A 17,999-nucleotide genomic window follows, 5' to 3' on the forward strand; every position below is an offset into this window, starting at 1 on the left:
GGGTCTCGAAGGGGGTGAATTGTGAGATCCCACATCGATAGAAAAGGAGAACGAAGAACGAATCAATCGTACTCTCATACAAGTGGATTCTCATTTTTCAAATCCATTTTAATAAAACACCACATGCATGAAAGAAACATGACATGTCATCCACCTCGCATGACAGGAAAATTCAATTTAGTTCAAACACTGCTTATGCTTTGATCCAGCCCTCAACTAAGTCCCACGCCTCATAAATTAGGACACTTCATTGCCTTTGAAACTTGGGACAATCTTGAATTGCAGGGAGTTAGATACCACACAGATATAGCATGGCAGGAGTGACACTTGCTTCCTTTCTTTACTCTTTATTCTTCGGTGTAATGACGTTCACTATAATAACAGCATTATCCAAAACAGCTGCAGGATCACGTTTGTTGTCGCCATTATCAGCGGCACCCTTGACAACCCCTCATGGCATCCATGAATCTGAGGTGCAGGGAGATCGCAGTCGTTTCAAGGTTCTGTCAGAAATTGTAGCAGACTACGGGTACTGGAACCCAACCCCTGTGTTTGGAGGAGGATATGCAGACCCCATTCCCCATGAAGTCGAAGAATGACCCTGAAACATCGAGTTGTTCTGGTGTGATGCTATCGTAATACACTTGCCCTTCATATGAAGCTAACTATATATACTTTCATTGTATCATCCTTTACAAATGGTGCCACACATGGTTACAATACTATTAAATTGCTAAGAGAAGATAGAAATGTATTCAGAGAGCAATCCGAAGATATAAGAAATGAACTTTTAGTAGTTTTGATTTGGATTGTTACCTTTGTCTGAGAGCTTCTCCTTCCCTCTCGATTCGATTCGTTTGGTCCAATCGTCGAGGACCTGGAAAAAGAGGATGGTTCATTTTGAATAAACATATAAAGAACACTGAATAGATTCATTCAAGAAGAATTGTCATCACTTTAAACTTAAATTGCCATAGGAGTAAACAAAAATACACTCAAGAACATATAAATTGTAAACTCTGACTATTTATGGTCCTTGCGAAAGTACAAGTTGAAGCAACCAACTTTAGTTTTAAATAAATATGCTTTGATTGGAACATCTCAAGATGAGTTACAAGCTCTCTCTAAACTAAACATATAAAGAATTGGTCCTTGGTGGACACCAAGGAATCATTGAACAGATTGTCCCATTTCTTGTCTTCTCTCCCTTCTCCAAGCATATAGATCATGGTCTCTACTTCGTTCCATATAAGAATTGTTTTCAAGAACTTCTCCCCAGTACTTCGATCTTTGTCACAATGAAAAATTGTCCAATTATGTAGCATCAAGAACTCTTCCTCACCTGAAAAAAAATATTTACGATAATTATGGAAAAACAGTGAGGTTTGTAGTTAACATTAGTCAATTGAAGTTTATAGTTCGTTTGAGCAAAATCAGCTTTGCACTAGATAAGTGGTTTTTTTAATAAATTATTACATAGATTCACTAGGTTATATCCTTCGAAAAACTATTGTACCCAAAAAAAAAATGAATGCAAGTGAACAGCTATCTCTTATAAATTGTGGCATGTGAAGGTCTACAGTTAGGTAGCACCACCTCATTTTATTCGAAAACTAAGAGTAGTCTACAATTTCACTAGAAAAAATAATGGATAATGAGTAAGGAGAACACTTTGATCAGCTATTGGTTTTTCAGGTTTTCCTTTCACAACAACAAGCAGCAAAAACAAATATATAATCAAAGAGAGAGATACTCCATAGCATCTTAGACATACCAACAAAAAATTCTGAACAATTTTGGGTTGGTATACTTACATAAGATGAATAGATGCTGGACCAGAAACAGCAACTACTTTCTGAGCACGATGAGTTTCCCCCTTGTAAAGTTCCTTCAATTCTTTTTTTGTGCGCCGTGCTTCACGTCGTGCTTCCTTGACAGCAGCCTGCATGCATGGATTAAGAGGCCATCATAAAAGAACAATAAAGGATAGGCTAATTTTAAATGCACAAGCCACTTATATCTACAATTTAGGCTTTCTAAAAGTAGCACAAAGATTTCTACTTGAATACTAAACAAATATCTCTAAACCATTAAAGACTCCGTGGATGAACTAAAACATAACACTAAGTGGAAGAAGGTAAACCTAGTTACCTTCCTCTCCTTCTTCTCTTCCTTGGACTCCGGACCGTGCAGCTTCCTCTTCTGTTGTTCAGTTTTCAAGCTGCCATTATCTTTCACTTTGTCAACAACTTTTCGACCATGAGGTAGAAAGTCCACTGGTAGCTTCTCTTTCCCCTTGAGAGTTATCATAGAATTTTTAGAATTAAGGGCTCCAGAGACAGTTTCAGCCAACTTCTTCCTTCTGGTTATTTCAGGAGCTACAATCTTTCCAGGATGGTTATTGAGATTAGAACATGTAGAAACAATAGTTTCACAGTCCCAAACTTCTGATTCATCACTGCTCTCCTCAAATATGTATTCATCTTCAATGTCATCATCTTCATTTTGATATTTCTCAGCGTACTCCATACATCGGTGAATTACATCACTGGCAGACTGCAAAAGCTCTTGATCTGCTGATCCTTCTTTACCACTCAATATATCCGCAGGAGCTTTATATCCTTGGTCAAGGTCCAAGTCATCCTTACTATGATCACCAAGGGCATGCTTGAGCTTCTGAGCAAGGGACTCATCTTCTTCAGCTACCCAACCATCATGCTCATCACAATCACTGCCACCATCGTCACCAGATGCATAGTCCCGGCTTAAGAGCTGCATCCATCATAAATAGTGAGGTAAATATAAAATTACCATAGAAAAATGTTGGAATGAGGGAAAATAAATATCTCAAGCACATAAAGAAAAGGGAATTCTAGTTCCCATCGCTTAGTGGCTCAAAATCATTAGATGGAAAAATGGTAAGAAAGGGATACTCCTGAAAGCATTCAAGAGGCTTCCAACCCTCCCTAACCAAAACCGTTTATAGAGAAAAAAAAAAAAAAGATTATAGCCGGATCCTACACTGTCCTATTGCCTCAGGTGCTTCATTATCACTTCATTACCCGCTAGCCCAATAAATGACTGGCATACAACAGGATCTTATACCAAGAACTCAGGTAATTGATTCACCAAGAGATCTCTCGGACAGTAATTCTAGTTCTACAGAATTTAAGGCAAAAATCTGATTAAGACCTAACCTAGATGGTAACATTGTTCTAGGTAGGATATCAAAGAATAAAAATAGATAAATAATTACACAAACTTACTGATATGCTTATATTTACGTCCCATCAAATTAAATCACAAAACTAAAGGGAAATTTGAAGTACGTGTACTGAGATCAGAAATCTAGTACAAATAAATATAATTCAGCGGAGACACGACCATTTGCAATGACGTTCCAGCTATTGTAATTCAACATTTATATGTCCTAAAAAGAAGGAATTATTCTTTTTCTTAGTCAGTAAATTGGAGTCTCTACTCCTTGCATTATGTTTGTAGCCCACTATATACTCCTCGAGAGGGATTTGCCCACTGCAGGACTACCTCCAACAAGGTTGTTCAGTTATTAAATTAGCAGCCTGTGGCCTTCAACCATGAAATTGGAGGGTACTTCCAAATTTCACAAGCCCTTACCACAGAGGCACCTCTTGGCAGGAACAAAAGAAAATGGAGAAACCATTTATAATACCCATGAAGCAAAAAGAACCGAGGCAAACTACTGAAGTTTAGGTGAATTTCTTGGGTGAATATTTTTTACATTAATTTCCTGCATTATTAATGCAGAATTTCCGCCATTGACAATTGAAATTAAAATTCACTAATCCACTAAAAAGAATCTCCTGGGTGGATACTTTTGGTTAGCACAGACAATCAAACCACCATCTGGAAAGGCAAGGCCTTATTCAATTTAACGGTAATCGAAACTCTGAAACAAAACAAAAAAGTACTGAAGTCTAACATTACAGCATTACTAGAATTTTCAATATAATACCAAATTAGATATAAACTCCCTACCTACAGGAACAAGTCAATAATCATAAAAGTATGAGTAAGAAAAATCTACAGAACTGCAATGCATAAGAAGTATTGGGAACTCACGGTGTCGAATTGATCATCCAAAAGCCGACGAGTTCGTGGCTTATCAACAGCATCCTCCACATGGTCAACATCTGCATCCTCAAAAATTTCGTCGCCAAAAGATTTGTTATTAACAATATTCTGGCTTCCTGTCGCTCTCTCAGAATCCTCAGCCACACTAAACTTATTATCCGTTGAACCATCCTCCCCTTCTTCACATAAATTAGCCTGAACTACAAAATCCTCCTCCAAATCCTCAACATCAGAACCAAATCGTGATAAATCATCATCATCAAGCAGTGCAGCTATTTCCGGGTCAATAGCATTTTGAACCTTGACTCCAACAGTCTTGGACGCAACTTTGTACATGATGTTCTCATCGGCATCACTGGTTCCTTGAGAAACGAGCACTCCGGAGGCATCATACGCCTACAATACAATCAAAGAAACATGGAACGGAAAAAGGTAAGAGCTTTGATCCAGAGAGGGGAAAAAAAAAAGCTTCATAAACCGTTGCTTATTTTCAGAAATATCTTAGCATTGTAGAATGGTGGATACGCTCACTCGTGCCTATAATCCATATCATGAACCGTTATAAATTCGGTTAAAATCCCACTCCATAGTTCATACTTCAATGCGGGAAAACATTAAAAAAAATAAATCAATAAAACAACCAACCTTCTCATCGCGTGGAAGCTGATTCAGCTTGGCCTTGGGGTTATTATAAAACGCCGAACCACCACCAGTATTCTTAATATCCCGAAGATGCAGCAAATAATTGTAACCATCGTCAGGAAAACCCAGCTCGAGAATTTCCCTTCTAACATTTTCCGGTAACGACGCAGGTCCACCAAGTTCCCCACGAGACCGCCCGGAAGCTCCAAAACCTCCGTTCTCTTCATCGTCGTAATCGTCAGGAGCATCGGCAAAGATCGAGTTAGGATTTTCCTCAAAGGAGGCAGAACCGGAAGCATCGACAGGACCATCGTCGAAGACAGGGAGAGTATAAGAGTGGTTGTCGACACGAACAAAAACACGGTCGGTGGCGGCAGTTCCATCGTAATTGGGATCGGATGAGTCACGCGCAAGTAGTTGGAAAGTTGCGGATTTCTTCTTGTCGAAGAACTTCTTCTTCCCCATTGCGAATCGAAGAATATCAGTGGACTCTGCGCTGCGGATTTGTGAGATAAACCCTCTGTTCCAAAACCCTAGACTTGACCCAGACACGGAACGTAAATTGTTAATTTTATCAAGATTTTATTAAATATAAAAGCATAAAAATTATTAAAGATTTTTTTTTCAGTTAAAAATTCAAATAAACACAAAATTAAATATTAAATTGCATATAGATTATTATTAAACTTCTGCTTTAAAAAAAATTTAGTTGTATTTAACCAACTAGACTATCACAAATAAACNAAAAAAAAAAAAAAATCGGAAAGCAACTGATTATTTATACTTATGGTTGATTTTATATAATTAAACGATAATTATCATTAATCTAAAGTAATCATGGGTAATTAGAGCAAAGGTTAATCTTTTAAATTATAAATTTTTAATTTTTGTGGGTGAAGTTGGCGGTTCCTTGTGCAGGGGACAACCAACGAAGCCGCCCACCGGGCACCACCGCTTGGTCGCATTGATGACACTCGCAAAAGAAGTCGATTTGGTGAATGTGGGCAACAGTGCTTTAGTTAAGCGGTATGGCGTTGTTGATTTTGCAATGCAAGTGGGGGACAGAACAAAAGTAGGATTCAAGCCATCCCATCTGTACTGCACGTTGGGTTGGGTTCGTGGGGTTTCTTCAAGAAAAAGAAGAACGTCCTATATATGGGCTTTCAAACAGTACAACCAATTGCAAGAAATGGGTTTGGAAAATGGAATGATGTTCTGTTGTTTGTTAGTTTTTCTTGGAGTAGCGGTTTATGGGTCGAGAGCTGAGGGTTTGAAAAATGGCACTTTCTTAACATTCTCCGAGCTGCCACGGGGAAATGCAGGGGAGGGGAGAAACAGTTCTGGTAATACTACTACGGTTGAGGTTAGCAAGCAGAACAGGGGAGGAGGCGGTGGGTATGGGTGGGGATGGGGCGGAGGCGGTGGAGGAGGAGGAGGTGGTGGTGGTGGTGGTGGTGGTGGTGGTGGATGGGGATGGGGAGGAGGGGGAGGTGGGTGGTGGAAATGGGGTTGTGGTGGACAGCCAAAATCTGGCAGACGCGACGGTGGGAGAAGGAAAAATGTAGACAGGAAGAGAATACACAATGAGGAAGATTACAGTATGGGAGAATTTGCGGAATGTATGGTGAAAGGAAGATGCAGAGGCATGAGATTGGACTGTCCGCTTCACTGCGGCGGGCCTTGCTTTTACGACTGTCGATACATGTGCAAGGCTCACTGCCGACGCCGACGCCTGTAATTTGGGAGCCACAACTTCCATGACTCAGACTCATAGGCTCACTAATTTTGAAGCTCCTTCCAATTACGTAGTTGTTTCGGGTATCTAATTTGCTTGATTTGATAGGTCGCTGTGGTTGGGCCTGGGCCCGCCAAAAGTGGTCTCTCTTTAGCTTAGGTGAATTTGCTAAAGCAGNTCTAAAACTTGTGTACGACTTTTTTTTTTTTTTTTTTTTTTTTTTTTTCCATTGATTGGTTTGATCTTTATGCTTTAGTGTTGTGTTGAGTGCCATTGCTCATCATACAATTTGAAGGTTGTTGGCTAATGAAGTTGAATCACTGAATAAAGTTCATCTTTTTATTCCATATTTAGCAACCTTGATAATGACAAACACCTTCCTAATATACCTACCACAATCACTCACAATTCACAATTTTATTAACCTCACTTACACGACATTCATTCTTTTTGGTAAGTGTTTACTAGTAGCTGTATAAGATCTCACATCGGTTGAAGAGAAAAACAAATCATTTTTTATAAGGGCGTGGAAACCTCTCTCCCTAACAGGTATTTTTTAAAATCGTGAAACAGACGGTGATACGTAATAGGTCAAAAACGGACAATATCCGGGGGTGATGAGCTTGAACTGCTTATATTTTTTTATAATGAAAATGGTTGCTTAGATTTAGTGGAATATTTAAATATATTTTTAATTAAAATGTGTAAGAAAGATTAAATTAAAGAATAGAATTATTTAAAAAAGAGATGACAAAATTAATGGATATATTCTTTTAGAATTTAGCCAAAAAAAAAAGAAACCATGCACTTCTGATTTTGGAGTTAGCCGCAACATCCAAAATGTATGTACGTATACACAAAATCACGACCTCAAAACGCAAATCAAGAGGATCTGAATCTTCTCGGCCGGAGATCAACCTCCGGCACCGAAATCCCACCGTCACCGCCACCACCACCACCACCACCACCACCTCCTCCTCCTCTGGTTTTCTCCTTCAAGGTTCTACCTTTCTTCCTTTCCGCCATCTCAATCTCTGAGCAAAACAGAGGTACGGCAGCCTCCTCCTCAGGGCTCCAAATTCCCCAATCCTCCGACGAGAAAGAATCCGCGCTCGTTTCTAATTCAACTAAATCATCAACAAATTGAAAAACCCAATCACCATCAACCTCATCGCTCTGCAGCTGGGTTAATTAATTCAAATTTAAGTCAAATTTTAAGATCCACCGCCCCAATAAAAAGAACAGAAAAAACATCCATAAATGCAGAGTTGCAGACCTTACAGAAACCAAAAGGAGGAGCATCGGTAGAGGAAGAATCAAGAAAGTCATCAAAATGCCACCCTGAAATCGCGTCAATAAAATACTCCACACCATTCATCGCCTCACACCCATCGGTGGACGCACCCACCGTCTGAGCGTTAGAAGTTGAACTCTCCGCAATTGAAGGCGAATTCGAAACAGGGGCAGAAGAAGCATTAGCCATCTTCTCGGACATAGAGGAAGACGACGGCACATTCCCGGCAGACACACACGAGAGCTTCACGCCGGTGAGAAGGAACCGATCGTGCTTCTGGGTAAGCTCATTCACCGAATGGATTGGAAAGTCGCAGTCTTTGCATAGAATCGCCCGGTCCTGCTGACAGAATAGGAACGCTCGTCTCTCCTGCAAAATTGGAAATCATGAACCGAGAGGTTCTAGAAGCTATGAAAATGGAAGAAGAGAAACAGAGGAGGGACCTGGCAGATGTCGCAGAGTGGGAAATTGTTGTTGTTGGGGTGGAGGAGGGGGAAGCGGAGGTGCTTGGAGGCGAGGACGTTGGCGTGGTGGACGCTGTGGTCGCAGGTGGAGCATAGGGCGGCGTCGTCGGCGGTGCAGAAAAGCAGCGCCTCGTCTTTGTTGCAGACGTCGCACTGAATCTTCATCTCCGAAACTTTCTGAAACTAAGGGGGATTCGGGGCGGAGGGTGTACGGTTATAAATGCACTTAATAAAAATAGTTTTTTTTAAAATAAAAATAATTATTGAATAAAATATTTAATTATAGTTTAAAATCTAAAAGAAGACAAAATATTAAAATTAGAGAATTTATTTAAATAAAAATGAGTTGAAGTTGGAAAAAAGTGGATGAAATACCATACCTTAACTGGAAAGCCCATATGAAAAAAAGATGGGATTTTTAAGCTCCCCATACCTACCGAATCTATTTATTTAAAATCCTCAAAACCGCTTTTGCCGGGAAGTGCTTTCCACGCGCCCTGCCGGCCGGGACCACCACGGCCATCCTGGTGGCCTTTAAACCTTTCACATTTTCTTTTCAACAACATTGACTTCCACCTTTTAAAATTGGTTTAAATATGTTCATGTGAGGATGGTCTTGAGTTCTTATGACCATTAATTGTAAACGATGGTTATAAAATGATATCATAAATTCACGGCTGTATCTATCACGCCTCAAAGTTTTAAAATGGTAAACACGTCTGTTATGAAGAGGTTTCCACACCCGTATTGTTCGTTCCTCAAAGTCCACTACTAGTAGATATTGTCATCTTCAAACTCTCTCTTACGGGTTTCTTCCTCAAGGTTCTATAACACGTCCGCTACCCTTATAAGGAAGGTTTTGTTCACCTCTATCACAATCCACATCCTTATGGGCCCAGCGTCTTTGCTGACATACCACTCGGTGACTGGTTTTGATACCACTTGTAACAATTCAAGCCCACTGCTAGCAGATATTGTTCTCTCTAGGCTTTCACTTCCGAGCTTCCCTCCTCTCTCCAACTAATGTAGGGTTTCGTATCCCATATGAATTTGGGGAATAAAGCATATAGGGATGTAGGGGTTGCTATTGGGTGCAATAAATGAATAGTTATGATACCCTCGAAAATAAAATGAAAAGAATGAATAAATGTCACACAATGAATGACCATTAAAGCTCCATCTACATCCTTTATGCCAAACCCTTATCAATATCTTCCCACCACGCTACCATATCAACAAACCTATAATTCTAACTCATTTCATCATTAGTTAACCAAAAATATAGTTATAAATAATGATCTTTTAGGTTTCAAAAATGCTACTCATTTTAATGGTATGAGTCGTTGTCAGCTAACTTTATATGATCTTTTATTATAGGATAGACAAGAGGGTAAGATCCTAAATCTGAAGTAAATGCAGAGCAAATGTATGAGATTGTTGTAAAAGTGGAATAACAACAATAATCAAAAGGGTGGAAATGCGTAGTTAGATAGAGGTTTGATGAAATTGGTGGGGGGGAGAGAGAAGGAAGGGGCACTGAAAACTGAAAGGGAAGTGTAAACTAAAAGTAAAGACAGAAGGCAAGGAGGGGTATGGTAACCCATAATGCAAGCAAGGCTGCTGCTATCTCTCCCCCATTGCCATCTTCAACTTTCATATCCATTCACCATTCTCACTTTTATTACACTTGCAAGGACCATTACAATCATGTCAATTTGTTTTGACTTTTGAGTGTCAGTTATAGAGATGGTCTGGATGAAGTTTGGGGTTGGATAAATTTGAGTTGCAAGAGGTAAAACTAGTATTTACTACTCTTGATATACAATTTTTAAATAGCCCCTGAATTCATCTTTATTGTATTACTAAGAATGGTTGAAAAAAGTTCCTTAAGAGTTGGAGTGAATAATTCATGGAGACAGCACTATTATTACATGGCCATTCATCTCTTTGTCCAGACAAGATCGTTTAGATCTGCCTACAAACTCCAGGAGGACCCACTCTAAGGATCGAGAACCGTCACCCTAACCACAATTATAATATATTCCTAACAACTTATATCTTCTATTCATTCAATAATTTCTTACATATAGAGATGATATAAACTAATTGATAAAATGTCAGTAGTAAGAGAATGACAAATCAAAATAAGTGGCTACCAACTTGGAAGAGCAGAAAATCGAGACAGCGCAGGTACCAAGAAGATTCATCCCCTTTCTCGACAACAACAAAGTATTGCAATAAATTCACGATTTCAGTTCAGAATCAGATGGATAAGGCTTTTATCAGTTTGGACAGGTCGGTGAGTCCCTCCAATCCAACACATCAGACATCAGACATCAGACATCAGACATCAGCCACTGCCTCGTTTTGTAGCTGTCCTGAGTTGAAATCGTGATTAGATTGTCCGAACCTGCAGTTTCTTTTGTATTGAATTTGTCAGATATCCTTCACTCTGACTACGCCTCTAGATTAAATTGGCTGTCAAATGTTGCAACCTCAACTCCCTCTACAAATACATCACCTAGGCTGTTCAATGGGTTAGAGGCACATTTTGAGAAGGCAAGGCCTTTTATTACAAGATATTCGCAATAGATTGCATTGAAGATTATCAACAGAGCTCACACAACTTGTCAGCAAAGGTTATGATCAGTTTCTTGTAATTGTAAGTTCCATATATACACGATATTGTTAAATAATGTAAGAGTTAATGCTAGCACAGCAGAAAAGACCTCCTTTGAAGGTATCCCTTTCGACCCAAGCCAAATTGTTACACTTTCTAGATAGGTATGGAATTGGCCAAGCTGGTTACTAGGGATGGGCAGAGCAAGGAGCCCAGATTCGATTTCAGGGATCATTACCTTCATTTTGACCTGAAGCTATATCCCAAAAAGATAGCAACTTCAGTTGGTGGGGCTCCAAAGTGCAAAGATGAGAAGCATCATATGGTGAAGAAACTTGTGGGATGCCTAAAACCCACTTGGATGTCTCAGGGAGTAACCAGAATGCGTGGCTGGGTTGGGTAGATAACGAGTACAAATTTACCTATATCTTCGCAATTTGGTTGGACAACTCCTCGCTGATGTTACTTCTCGAAATAATCTTTCCATAAACGTGTTGTTGCTATTGTTTCCCATCTTTAGCAATCCAATGAAACCTCATTGAGAAGTAAAACGTTGAATCACAAAGCAATATACGAAATAACTACTGGAATTACTGAAACTAATAGAATTTACATTTCTAATCGCATGCTAGATAACAACTTAAGACAGCATACCTAAAGAACCAGAAGAAAGTGCAGAAACATGAGCACCTTCCGACTGTACAACAGTCCATGCCAGCTACGTTGCCATCTATCATTATGATTGATACTCCTGTTTGTGAGATGTCTTGCCTACGTTATCCACATACTGCTTCATACGAACTGGGTTTGACTCAAATATAAATGCCATTCCCCTAATCTGCAAATGCTCACACAGATGAAAACGGTAAAACATTCAAATTCTTGAGCATAGACGTACAATGCAACATGATCACGTCCAAAAATCCAGAGTTCCAACCATTCTAAGGCTACAGCCCCATGAAGAATAGTAATTAACAGATAAAATATGAAACTGCTGTATCTTCTAAACATAATTTTAAGCACAATGTCTAGGTTTCAATAAGTAATCCATGGGAAAGTGTACGTGTTTTTCTTATATACGTAAGGTCATGTTAATAATGTCAATCATAAAATAAAAGATGCGGGAGCCAAAGAAAATCACGGAACAACAACAACAATACTTCTTGCCACCAGTAAATCTTACAAGGCACACTCCTGAACATTGTCAGTAATATTAAAGTGATCAATTCCACAGGGGAAGCAAATGAAGAGATGGGGATCATTTTCCAGAAAAACTAACCAGAAACATTGAGCATTGTTCCGTTCTAGTAACAAGAGAAACATACCTCAATCAAGCAACCAGAATTAAGTCGCAGGCAGTGACCAGGGGCCACATCCTTGTTATTTATGGAGATTGAGCACTTGCCAAGATTCTTCAGGGAGAAAAATCCATCCTGATCTATTTTTATAATTGCCTGAAAAGAGAATAGTCAAGATTCATCCATTTCCATAAGGACACACTATATGAACAGAAGATAAATATAACAAGAGAATATTTGTACCCAGCTACAAAGGTAGACAAAACTCTCACAATCACATTCTCGATATGGATACAATTTGGAAAAAAAGATTGAATCAACTCTACCTGCCGTCGAGATATTTTGTTACCGCTTCCCTCACTTCCCAAGTCAATGTCTACAATGAATTCTGCAGTTGCTCTACCCAATAGAACCTGCATATAAATGATGCTTAATAAGCCAAGCCAGATTATTTTCCTTTAGAACAAATCCACTCGGCAGTGCGTTCTTTGGTTGCTTCAGTGAATTTAACTAGTGGCTAAACAATCTACATCACCATCGAAGCTATCATAATGAACTCAACTACATCCTTATCAGTGAATATGTCCATCTACGACTTTAAGATAATCATTTAGTAGGGAATTGAAAGGCTCAGGCATGGAAGGGAAGCAGGAAAATGAAGCACAGGGAAGGGAAGTCAAAAGAGAACAAAATGCCAAAGGAAACCAATCTAAGACTCAATACACTTATCAATGTCCTGGACGGTGACAAACAAACATCTTAATTTGATCCAACTGAAGTCATCACAAGACCTCATAAACTACCTCAAACAAGAGTTCAGTGATCATCGATAAATTGGCTTACTTCAAAATATAAATCAATAAAGTACCTCTGATTTCTTAATGTAATGCTTCGAATGTCGGCCACACAGAACCGCTAATGCCCCATGAGAAGCAATAGATCTTTGCATACAAGCATTAATCCCTTGCTCCAGTCTGATGATTCTCTTCCTGGTGTCTATATGTTGATATTTTAAGACTACAAATAAACAAGAACATAAGAATATTGCATGGCCAAAGGCATATTATTTTGACCAAAAGAATATTGAAAATATGATGTAAGCATTTACATACAAAAAGGATAATAGAAAATATACAATGTTATTCAAGGGAGAAAGAACTGATAATTTATAAATAAAGAAAAGCTAAAGTTGGATCTCAACAACGTGTAAGATCTCCAACAGAATGGTATAGTAATGTGAAACGAATATGCAGGGACTTGTACACACTACGGCTGACAGAAGATAAACAGCAAGGTTGAATGCATTAAGAATAATTACCAGCTGTCAAAAGCCAGCTATAGTTTGAGATTCAAAAGCAATACTAAACATGGAACTTTTACTTCTTACAAATACCAAGTTTGGAATATATAGGAAGCAGGATTGTACAGAGAGTATCAATTTCCAGTAAAATATCTTTTCATATTGTTAAAATTTATAGTTTCTTTTTCGTTGGTATGAAACCATGCTTTCATTGAGAAAGATGAAAAAATATACAAGGGTAATAAAAAAGAAACCCAACAAAAAAGACATCTCAGAAAAGCTAGAAAGTGGACCCCTTTTCCAAGAAAATCAAGCCAAGACCGTGATTACGAAAAGGCCTAGTAATTGACACCCATCGGAAGGCATTAAACCTAACCATCTCCCAAACCTTGTCGCAAGATTGGTCCACGTCTCTAAATGTCCTATGGTTCCTCTCAATCCAAACCACCCATAAAATAGCAAAGAAACTAGCATGTGACAGCCCCTCTACCGAAAATTAGTTAGTTCACACATTATACTGAATCTCAGACAGCAAACTTGGTATAGCAAAGAATACATTGCCCGCTTCCATCAATTTTAATTCAAGCATGTGTATACTATACATTTCTAAATTCATTTCTTACCAAGCATTTAAGAGCCGATAAGTGAAACAGCTCAATGATGCACTCCATTGATGGCAGAGCACCAACCAATTAAGAATCATGAAAGTACAAGAAATTATTTGACTTATTTTATTTTATTTTAATCCAGATGAGAAAAGAATTAGGAATAATGCAATTGAACTTTTCTCTAGACGTTTACTAAAAATGTTAGAAATAGCATGTACACTTTGATTATAACATGCGAATGAAAAATTAAAATATCATGATTTCAACACGTAATTCACACTCAAACTGTGCAAAATCTAAAGATTTCAATTTGGAAAACTTTAAACCAGAAAAAGAACTAAGGATCACTTTGATTTCAACTTTCTAATATAAATGATTTAAAACAAAAGTGTTTCAAACCTATACTATGACATCAAACCTTCTAAAGTCCCATGAAAGCAAATTAAACATAACACACGCCAACACAGAGGTAAATAATAATCTATTGTTAGTTCATCCTCACACGATAAGGAAAATAGGATATGTAGTTAGCAAGACAGCAACATATTTAAAAACTGATTTAAACAGAAATTACGTTGATGAAAATTGACAATTTAAAAACTAATAGACATCTATACGTTACCTTCTTCACTTGGATACAGATCTTGATCTTCTGGATCCAAGTCCATATCAAGTATCTGAAAGAAGTAAATTAAAGATATTATAACAGACTTATCGAGCCATAGATACCGAACCATCTTACACTCACTATTTATCATAAAAATCTTACCATAGCCTCAATATCTGAAAAATGAGGTAAATCATCTTCACTATCAATAAATAACTCTTCATGATCAGATGTCGAATACATTCCATCTTGTTCTACACCGAAAACACCTTGAACACCCACTTCTCGTGATAATCGATGATCTTTCACTGAAGTCGATGTATTTGGTTCCTGAAATGCCACAAGTAGCACTTTATGGATATCTTCTAACATTGTCAGAATCAAAGCCAGACTTCTCTAAATGAGTATTAAAATTCTGGCCAAGATGATTTACCAGGGAAATTTCATTGTTCTCTTCCATGAGAGTGACAGGTAGGATGGTATCGTCATTTACATTTATGGAGCTGGTTTTATTTGCAGATGGCACGTGTATGGAGTTGCTATGGGATAATTTTAAATTAACACCAGCTCCACTAATCAGATGTTTTTCACCTCTTTCAGGCAAACAATGCAATCCCATTGATATGGTTGAAACACGAGGTCGTCCATCATGATTTTTCCTCTCCCTTTGCACAAGGTTTTGAGTCATTTCACCAGAGTTTTCTTTACAAGAGAAATCACTAATAGATGAAAAAGTAGGACCCATGCAATCATTAAAATGATATCCCATAGTAGCAATTGTTGACAATGGAGGTAGAAAAACATCGTCATTGCTAGGGATTTCTGGGTCTTCTGTGTTCAAAGTACAGAAAAGAGGTTCATCAATTTTTCCAGGACATTGACTGTTCAAAGATGTAGATGGTGATGGATGAGCTTCTGAACTACAATCCAAATGTCCATCGCTACAGTGGGATCCCTTTTCATACAACTCTCCAGAACATGCAGAGGGGGGATCTAACATTGTATCCGTTGGTAACACTGTTTCTGAATTAATTGCATTGCCTGTTTGATCGTGATTGACTTCATTTGGTGAACTCAACAAAAGCGACAACCCATCAACATCCATGAAAAACAGCTCATCCTCATTGCTCGTGTTCAAAAGAGAATTGGACGGTTCCACTAAATAACAACCTTCAGCAGTGGCATTTGGACTTTTCAAATGATCATGCTGCACTTCAATCTTCAACTTTGAGTTAGAGTGAGCCTCATAGCCCGCTAATCTTGCATTTTGAATGTTGTTCCCATCATCATCAGGGAGTTCAAAAGAGTCTCCTGTAGGCACATCCTTATCTGCAAAGCCAACATCAATTGGCAAGGCTGACAAAGCATTTCTCCATATTGGCATGCCAGGAAGAGGAGATGAGTACTCCACATTATGAAAAGATGCACCAGAATCAGAAACAGGAGAATTGAAGACATCGTTGTCTTCTGGTTCAGAGCCCATCACTCTCTGATCAGTGCTCAGTTGCACAAACGTAGAAGGTCCCGCCTCCAAATCATTTTCAAAGAGGTTATGGACTGGAAAGCTAGCTGATGGAGCCAATTCCTTAGCATGAGATTCATTGGCAAAAGGCAGATTATCTACCATAATGTGAGAAATTCCCTCATGTCCATTATCCAGGTTCTGAGGAAAATGCTCAACAGTATGTTGACATCCAGAATGAAAAGTGTGCTCAGTATCGTCATTATTCATCGCATTTTGGGAAAAATTACAGGGCAAGATGCCCAGCTCTGAGCTCTGAAGACCAAAATCATCTGATGTTGGAGGGATACAATTTCCTGACATAGGCTCTTCAGTGACAAAGTCACTATCACCAACAAGATAACTCGGGCCCATAGGATTAAAGGGTTCGTTGCAAATTCTTTTACGCAAAGCATAATAGCAATGCCGCACACTCCCAGATTTCCTCTTCCCACCAATACATTTATTTTCTTTTGAATTCCCAAACTTGTTGAACTTTGATGGAAGAATGGAAGAAGAACGCTCAACATCAATCATGGACATAGATGCATCTTCAGATACAATTGGATCATAAAGTAAAGAATGCCATCGTTCTTGCAATTCTCTTACTGTGTATCTTCGAGAAAACTGCACAGCACCTTTGGCAAGGGCCTCCAAGGAAGCACCCGCCTGGAAGATTAAAAAATTAAAATGTATCTCAAAAAGCATCAGCACACTAGTTCTCTTGACGCCAAATGGGCATAAAAATGCATTCCAAAATAACTGAAGCACATAATGGTCTACTAAACTGTGGCTCAAGAAGAGGGCTCTCCACTTATGTATCAATGTGCAAGAATCAAATCCTTAACTGTTTTTTCTTTTACATCCTTTACATCCTTGCCTCGAGACAATGAAAAACATAAAATATATGATTCCTTTAGAGTGCTTTAAAATAATAGACCTATGTTCCATACTTAAATAACCATTGTCGAATTAAAACTTCAGACAGATTAGGTAATTAAATTCTTTCTAGTTATTAAAAATGAAAGTTCAAACATATCTTAATTTAACTTTCAACAGTAACATATCTTAACTTGGCGTGATAGTGACCATACTGTCAAGGAGAATACCCCGCAGTTTTACACAGATTTGCCGCAACAAGAACAGTACGGTTTCACACACACACACACACACACACACACGCACACAGAGTATACGAGAAGGAAAATAAACGTTCAACAGTAAGGAGCAAAACGGTACTCGATATACAACAGCCGTAAGAGATTTAACTCCGCAGTTGAGACGAGAAGGGAGAGAAGTTTACCTCGACGGCGTTCTTGAGCAGAAAATCATCTTCAGGGCTCCAAGGCGCGATAGGGGCAAGTGCTCCCATCTCCGTAATGCAATAATTCCTTACCAGTCCCCGTTTAGAAAGAGTGTAATGTTGGCACTAACCGTAGCAGCGAGGGTGTGCGGGAGAAGGGTTGAGAGAAGGAAGACGAAGGATATGGCGTCGGGCGGGTTTAAGAGAAACCCTAGAGAAGGAAATTTGGGGAGAAAGGAAAGCGGCGTTTCTCCAAACGCGGCGAGGCAAATCGGTAGTGATAGCATGGAATTTCTGTGAACTCCCGATGCAAACACGACACGTGCGAGGTGCGAACTTCCTTCTTTTCTGTGACCGTCACCTGCTGCCTTCTTGAGGTTTTCTCAACTTTGTTTGCCCGTCGTCCGATCCTCTGCGCATATCTGGTCCCACCCCCTACTTGCAGCATATCTCTAAGGATAGAAACTCCTTTCTTTTTTTTTTTTTTTTTNTTTTTTTTTTTTTTTTTTTTTTT

At 38.8% G+C, this 17,999-nt stretch overlaps 3 protein-coding genes across 8 annotated transcripts; all 3 read right to left on the reverse strand.

Moving 5' to 3' along the window:
- Window positions 1-913: 913 nt before the first annotated feature.
- LOC111789019 (protein LTV1 homolog) lies at window positions 914-5,320 on the reverse strand. The gene is made up of 5 exons (XM_023669631.1): window positions 4,759-5,320; window positions 4,102-4,509; window positions 2,152-2,772; window positions 1,815-1,942; window positions 914-1,342 (listed from the first exon to the last, which is right to left on the reverse strand). The coding sequence occupies exons 1-5, from the start codon at window positions 5,218-5,220 to the stop codon at window positions 1,339-1,341; spliced, it is 1,623 nt and encodes a 540-aa protein (XP_023525399.1). The 5' UTR covers window positions 5,221-5,320; the 3' UTR covers window positions 914-1,338.
- A 1,918-nt stretch (window positions 5,321-7,238) lies between these two features.
- Window positions 7,239-8,447, reverse strand: LOC111789000 (B-box zinc finger protein 21-like). Of its 3 annotated transcripts, none has more exons than XM_023669612.1 (3): window positions 8,228-8,447; window positions 7,772-8,153; window positions 7,239-7,617 (listed from the first exon to the last, which is right to left on the reverse strand). In XM_023669612.1, the coding sequence occupies exons 1-3, from the start codon at window positions 8,411-8,413 to the stop codon at window positions 7,373-7,375; spliced, it is 813 nt and encodes a 270-aa protein (XP_023525380.1). In that variant the 5' UTR covers window positions 8,414-8,447; the 3' UTR covers window positions 7,239-7,372. The 3 variants fall into 3 exon arrangements, with proteins under 3 accessions (XP_023525380.1, XP_023525379.1, XP_023525378.1); XM_023669611.1 differs by having other exon boundaries at window positions 7,239-7,666; window positions 7,767-8,153; XM_023669610.1 differs by having other exon boundaries at window positions 7,239-7,672; window positions 7,767-8,153.
- Window positions 8,448-10,287: 1,840 nt separating this feature from the next.
- Window positions 10,288-17,904, reverse strand: LOC111788378. Of its 4 annotated transcripts, none has more exons than XR_002814164.1 (9): window positions 17,486-17,904; window positions 15,115-16,851; window positions 14,844-15,011; window positions 14,697-14,751; window positions 13,035-13,183; window positions 12,493-12,579; window positions 12,194-12,322; window positions 11,523-11,706; window positions 10,288-11,382 (listed from the first exon to the last, which is right to left on the reverse strand). XR_002814164.1 is itself a non-coding variant. In XM_023668697.1 (8 exons), the coding sequence occupies exons 1-8, from the start codon at window positions 17,552-17,554 to the stop codon at window positions 11,605-11,607; spliced, it is 2,496 nt and encodes an 831-aa protein (XP_023524465.1). In that variant the 5' UTR covers window positions 17,555-17,904; the 3' UTR covers window positions 10,288-11,604. The 4 variants fall into 4 exon arrangements, 1 of the variants encoding a protein (XP_023524465.1); XR_002814163.1 differs by having other exon boundaries at window positions 10,288-11,402; XR_002814165.1 differs by having other exon boundaries at window positions 10,288-11,214; window positions 11,291-11,706.
- Between the last annotated feature and the right edge of the window lie 95 nt (window positions 17,905-17,999).

This window comes from Cucurbita pepo, chromosome LG02 (genome assembly GCF_002806865.2).
Source record: "Cucurbita pepo subsp. pepo cultivar mu-cu-16 chromosome LG02, ASM280686v2, whole genome shotgun sequence".
NCBI classification, from domain to species: Eukaryota; Viridiplantae; Streptophyta; class Magnoliopsida; order Cucurbitales; family Cucurbitaceae; genus Cucurbita; species Cucurbita pepo.

What these genes read in the sequence shown, in the direction of transcription:
- LOC111789019 (XM_023669631.1), bottom strand. Translation starts at nt 5,220, where the DNA reads ATGGGGAAGAAGAAGTTCTTCGACAAGAAGAAATCCGCAACTTTCCAA. An exon ending in AGCTTCCACGCGATGAGAAG is followed by an intron (nt 4,510 to 4,758) that starts GTTGGTTGTTTT and finishes ATTGTATTGTAG; the next exon opens with GCGTATGATGCCTCCGGAGT. An exon ending in AAGAGAAGAAGGAGAGGAAG is followed by an intron (nt 1,943 to 2,151) that starts GTAACTAGGTTT and finishes CCATGCATGCAG; the next exon opens with GCTGCTGTCAAGGAAGCACG.
- LOC111789000 (XM_023669610.1), bottom strand. Translation starts at nt 8,413, where the DNA reads ATGAAGATTCAGTGCGACGTCTGCAACAAAGACGAGGCGCTGCTTTTC. An exon ending in CACTCTGCGACATCTGCCAG is followed by an intron (nt 8,154 to 8,227) that starts GTCCCTCCTCTG and finishes CCAATTTTGCAG; the next exon opens with GAGAGACGAGCGTTCCTATT. An exon ending in CTCCTTTTGGTTTCTGTAAG is followed by an intron (nt 7,673 to 7,766) that starts GTCTGCAACTCT and finishes TAATTAACCCAG; the next exon opens with CTGCAGAGCGATGAGGTTGA.
- LOC111788378 (XM_023668697.1), bottom strand. Translation starts at nt 17,554, where the DNA reads ATGGGAGCACTTGCCCCTATCGCGCCTTGGAGCCCTGAAGATGATTTT. An exon ending in AGAACAATGAAATTTCCCTG is followed by an intron (nt 15,012 to 15,114) that starts GTAAATCATCTT and finishes GTGGCATTTCAG; the next exon opens with GAACCAAATACATCGACTTC. An exon ending in ATTACATTAAGAAATCAGAG is followed by an intron (nt 12,580 to 13,034) that starts GTACTTTATTGA and finishes ATTTATATGCAG; the next exon opens with GTTCTATTGGGTAGAGCAAC.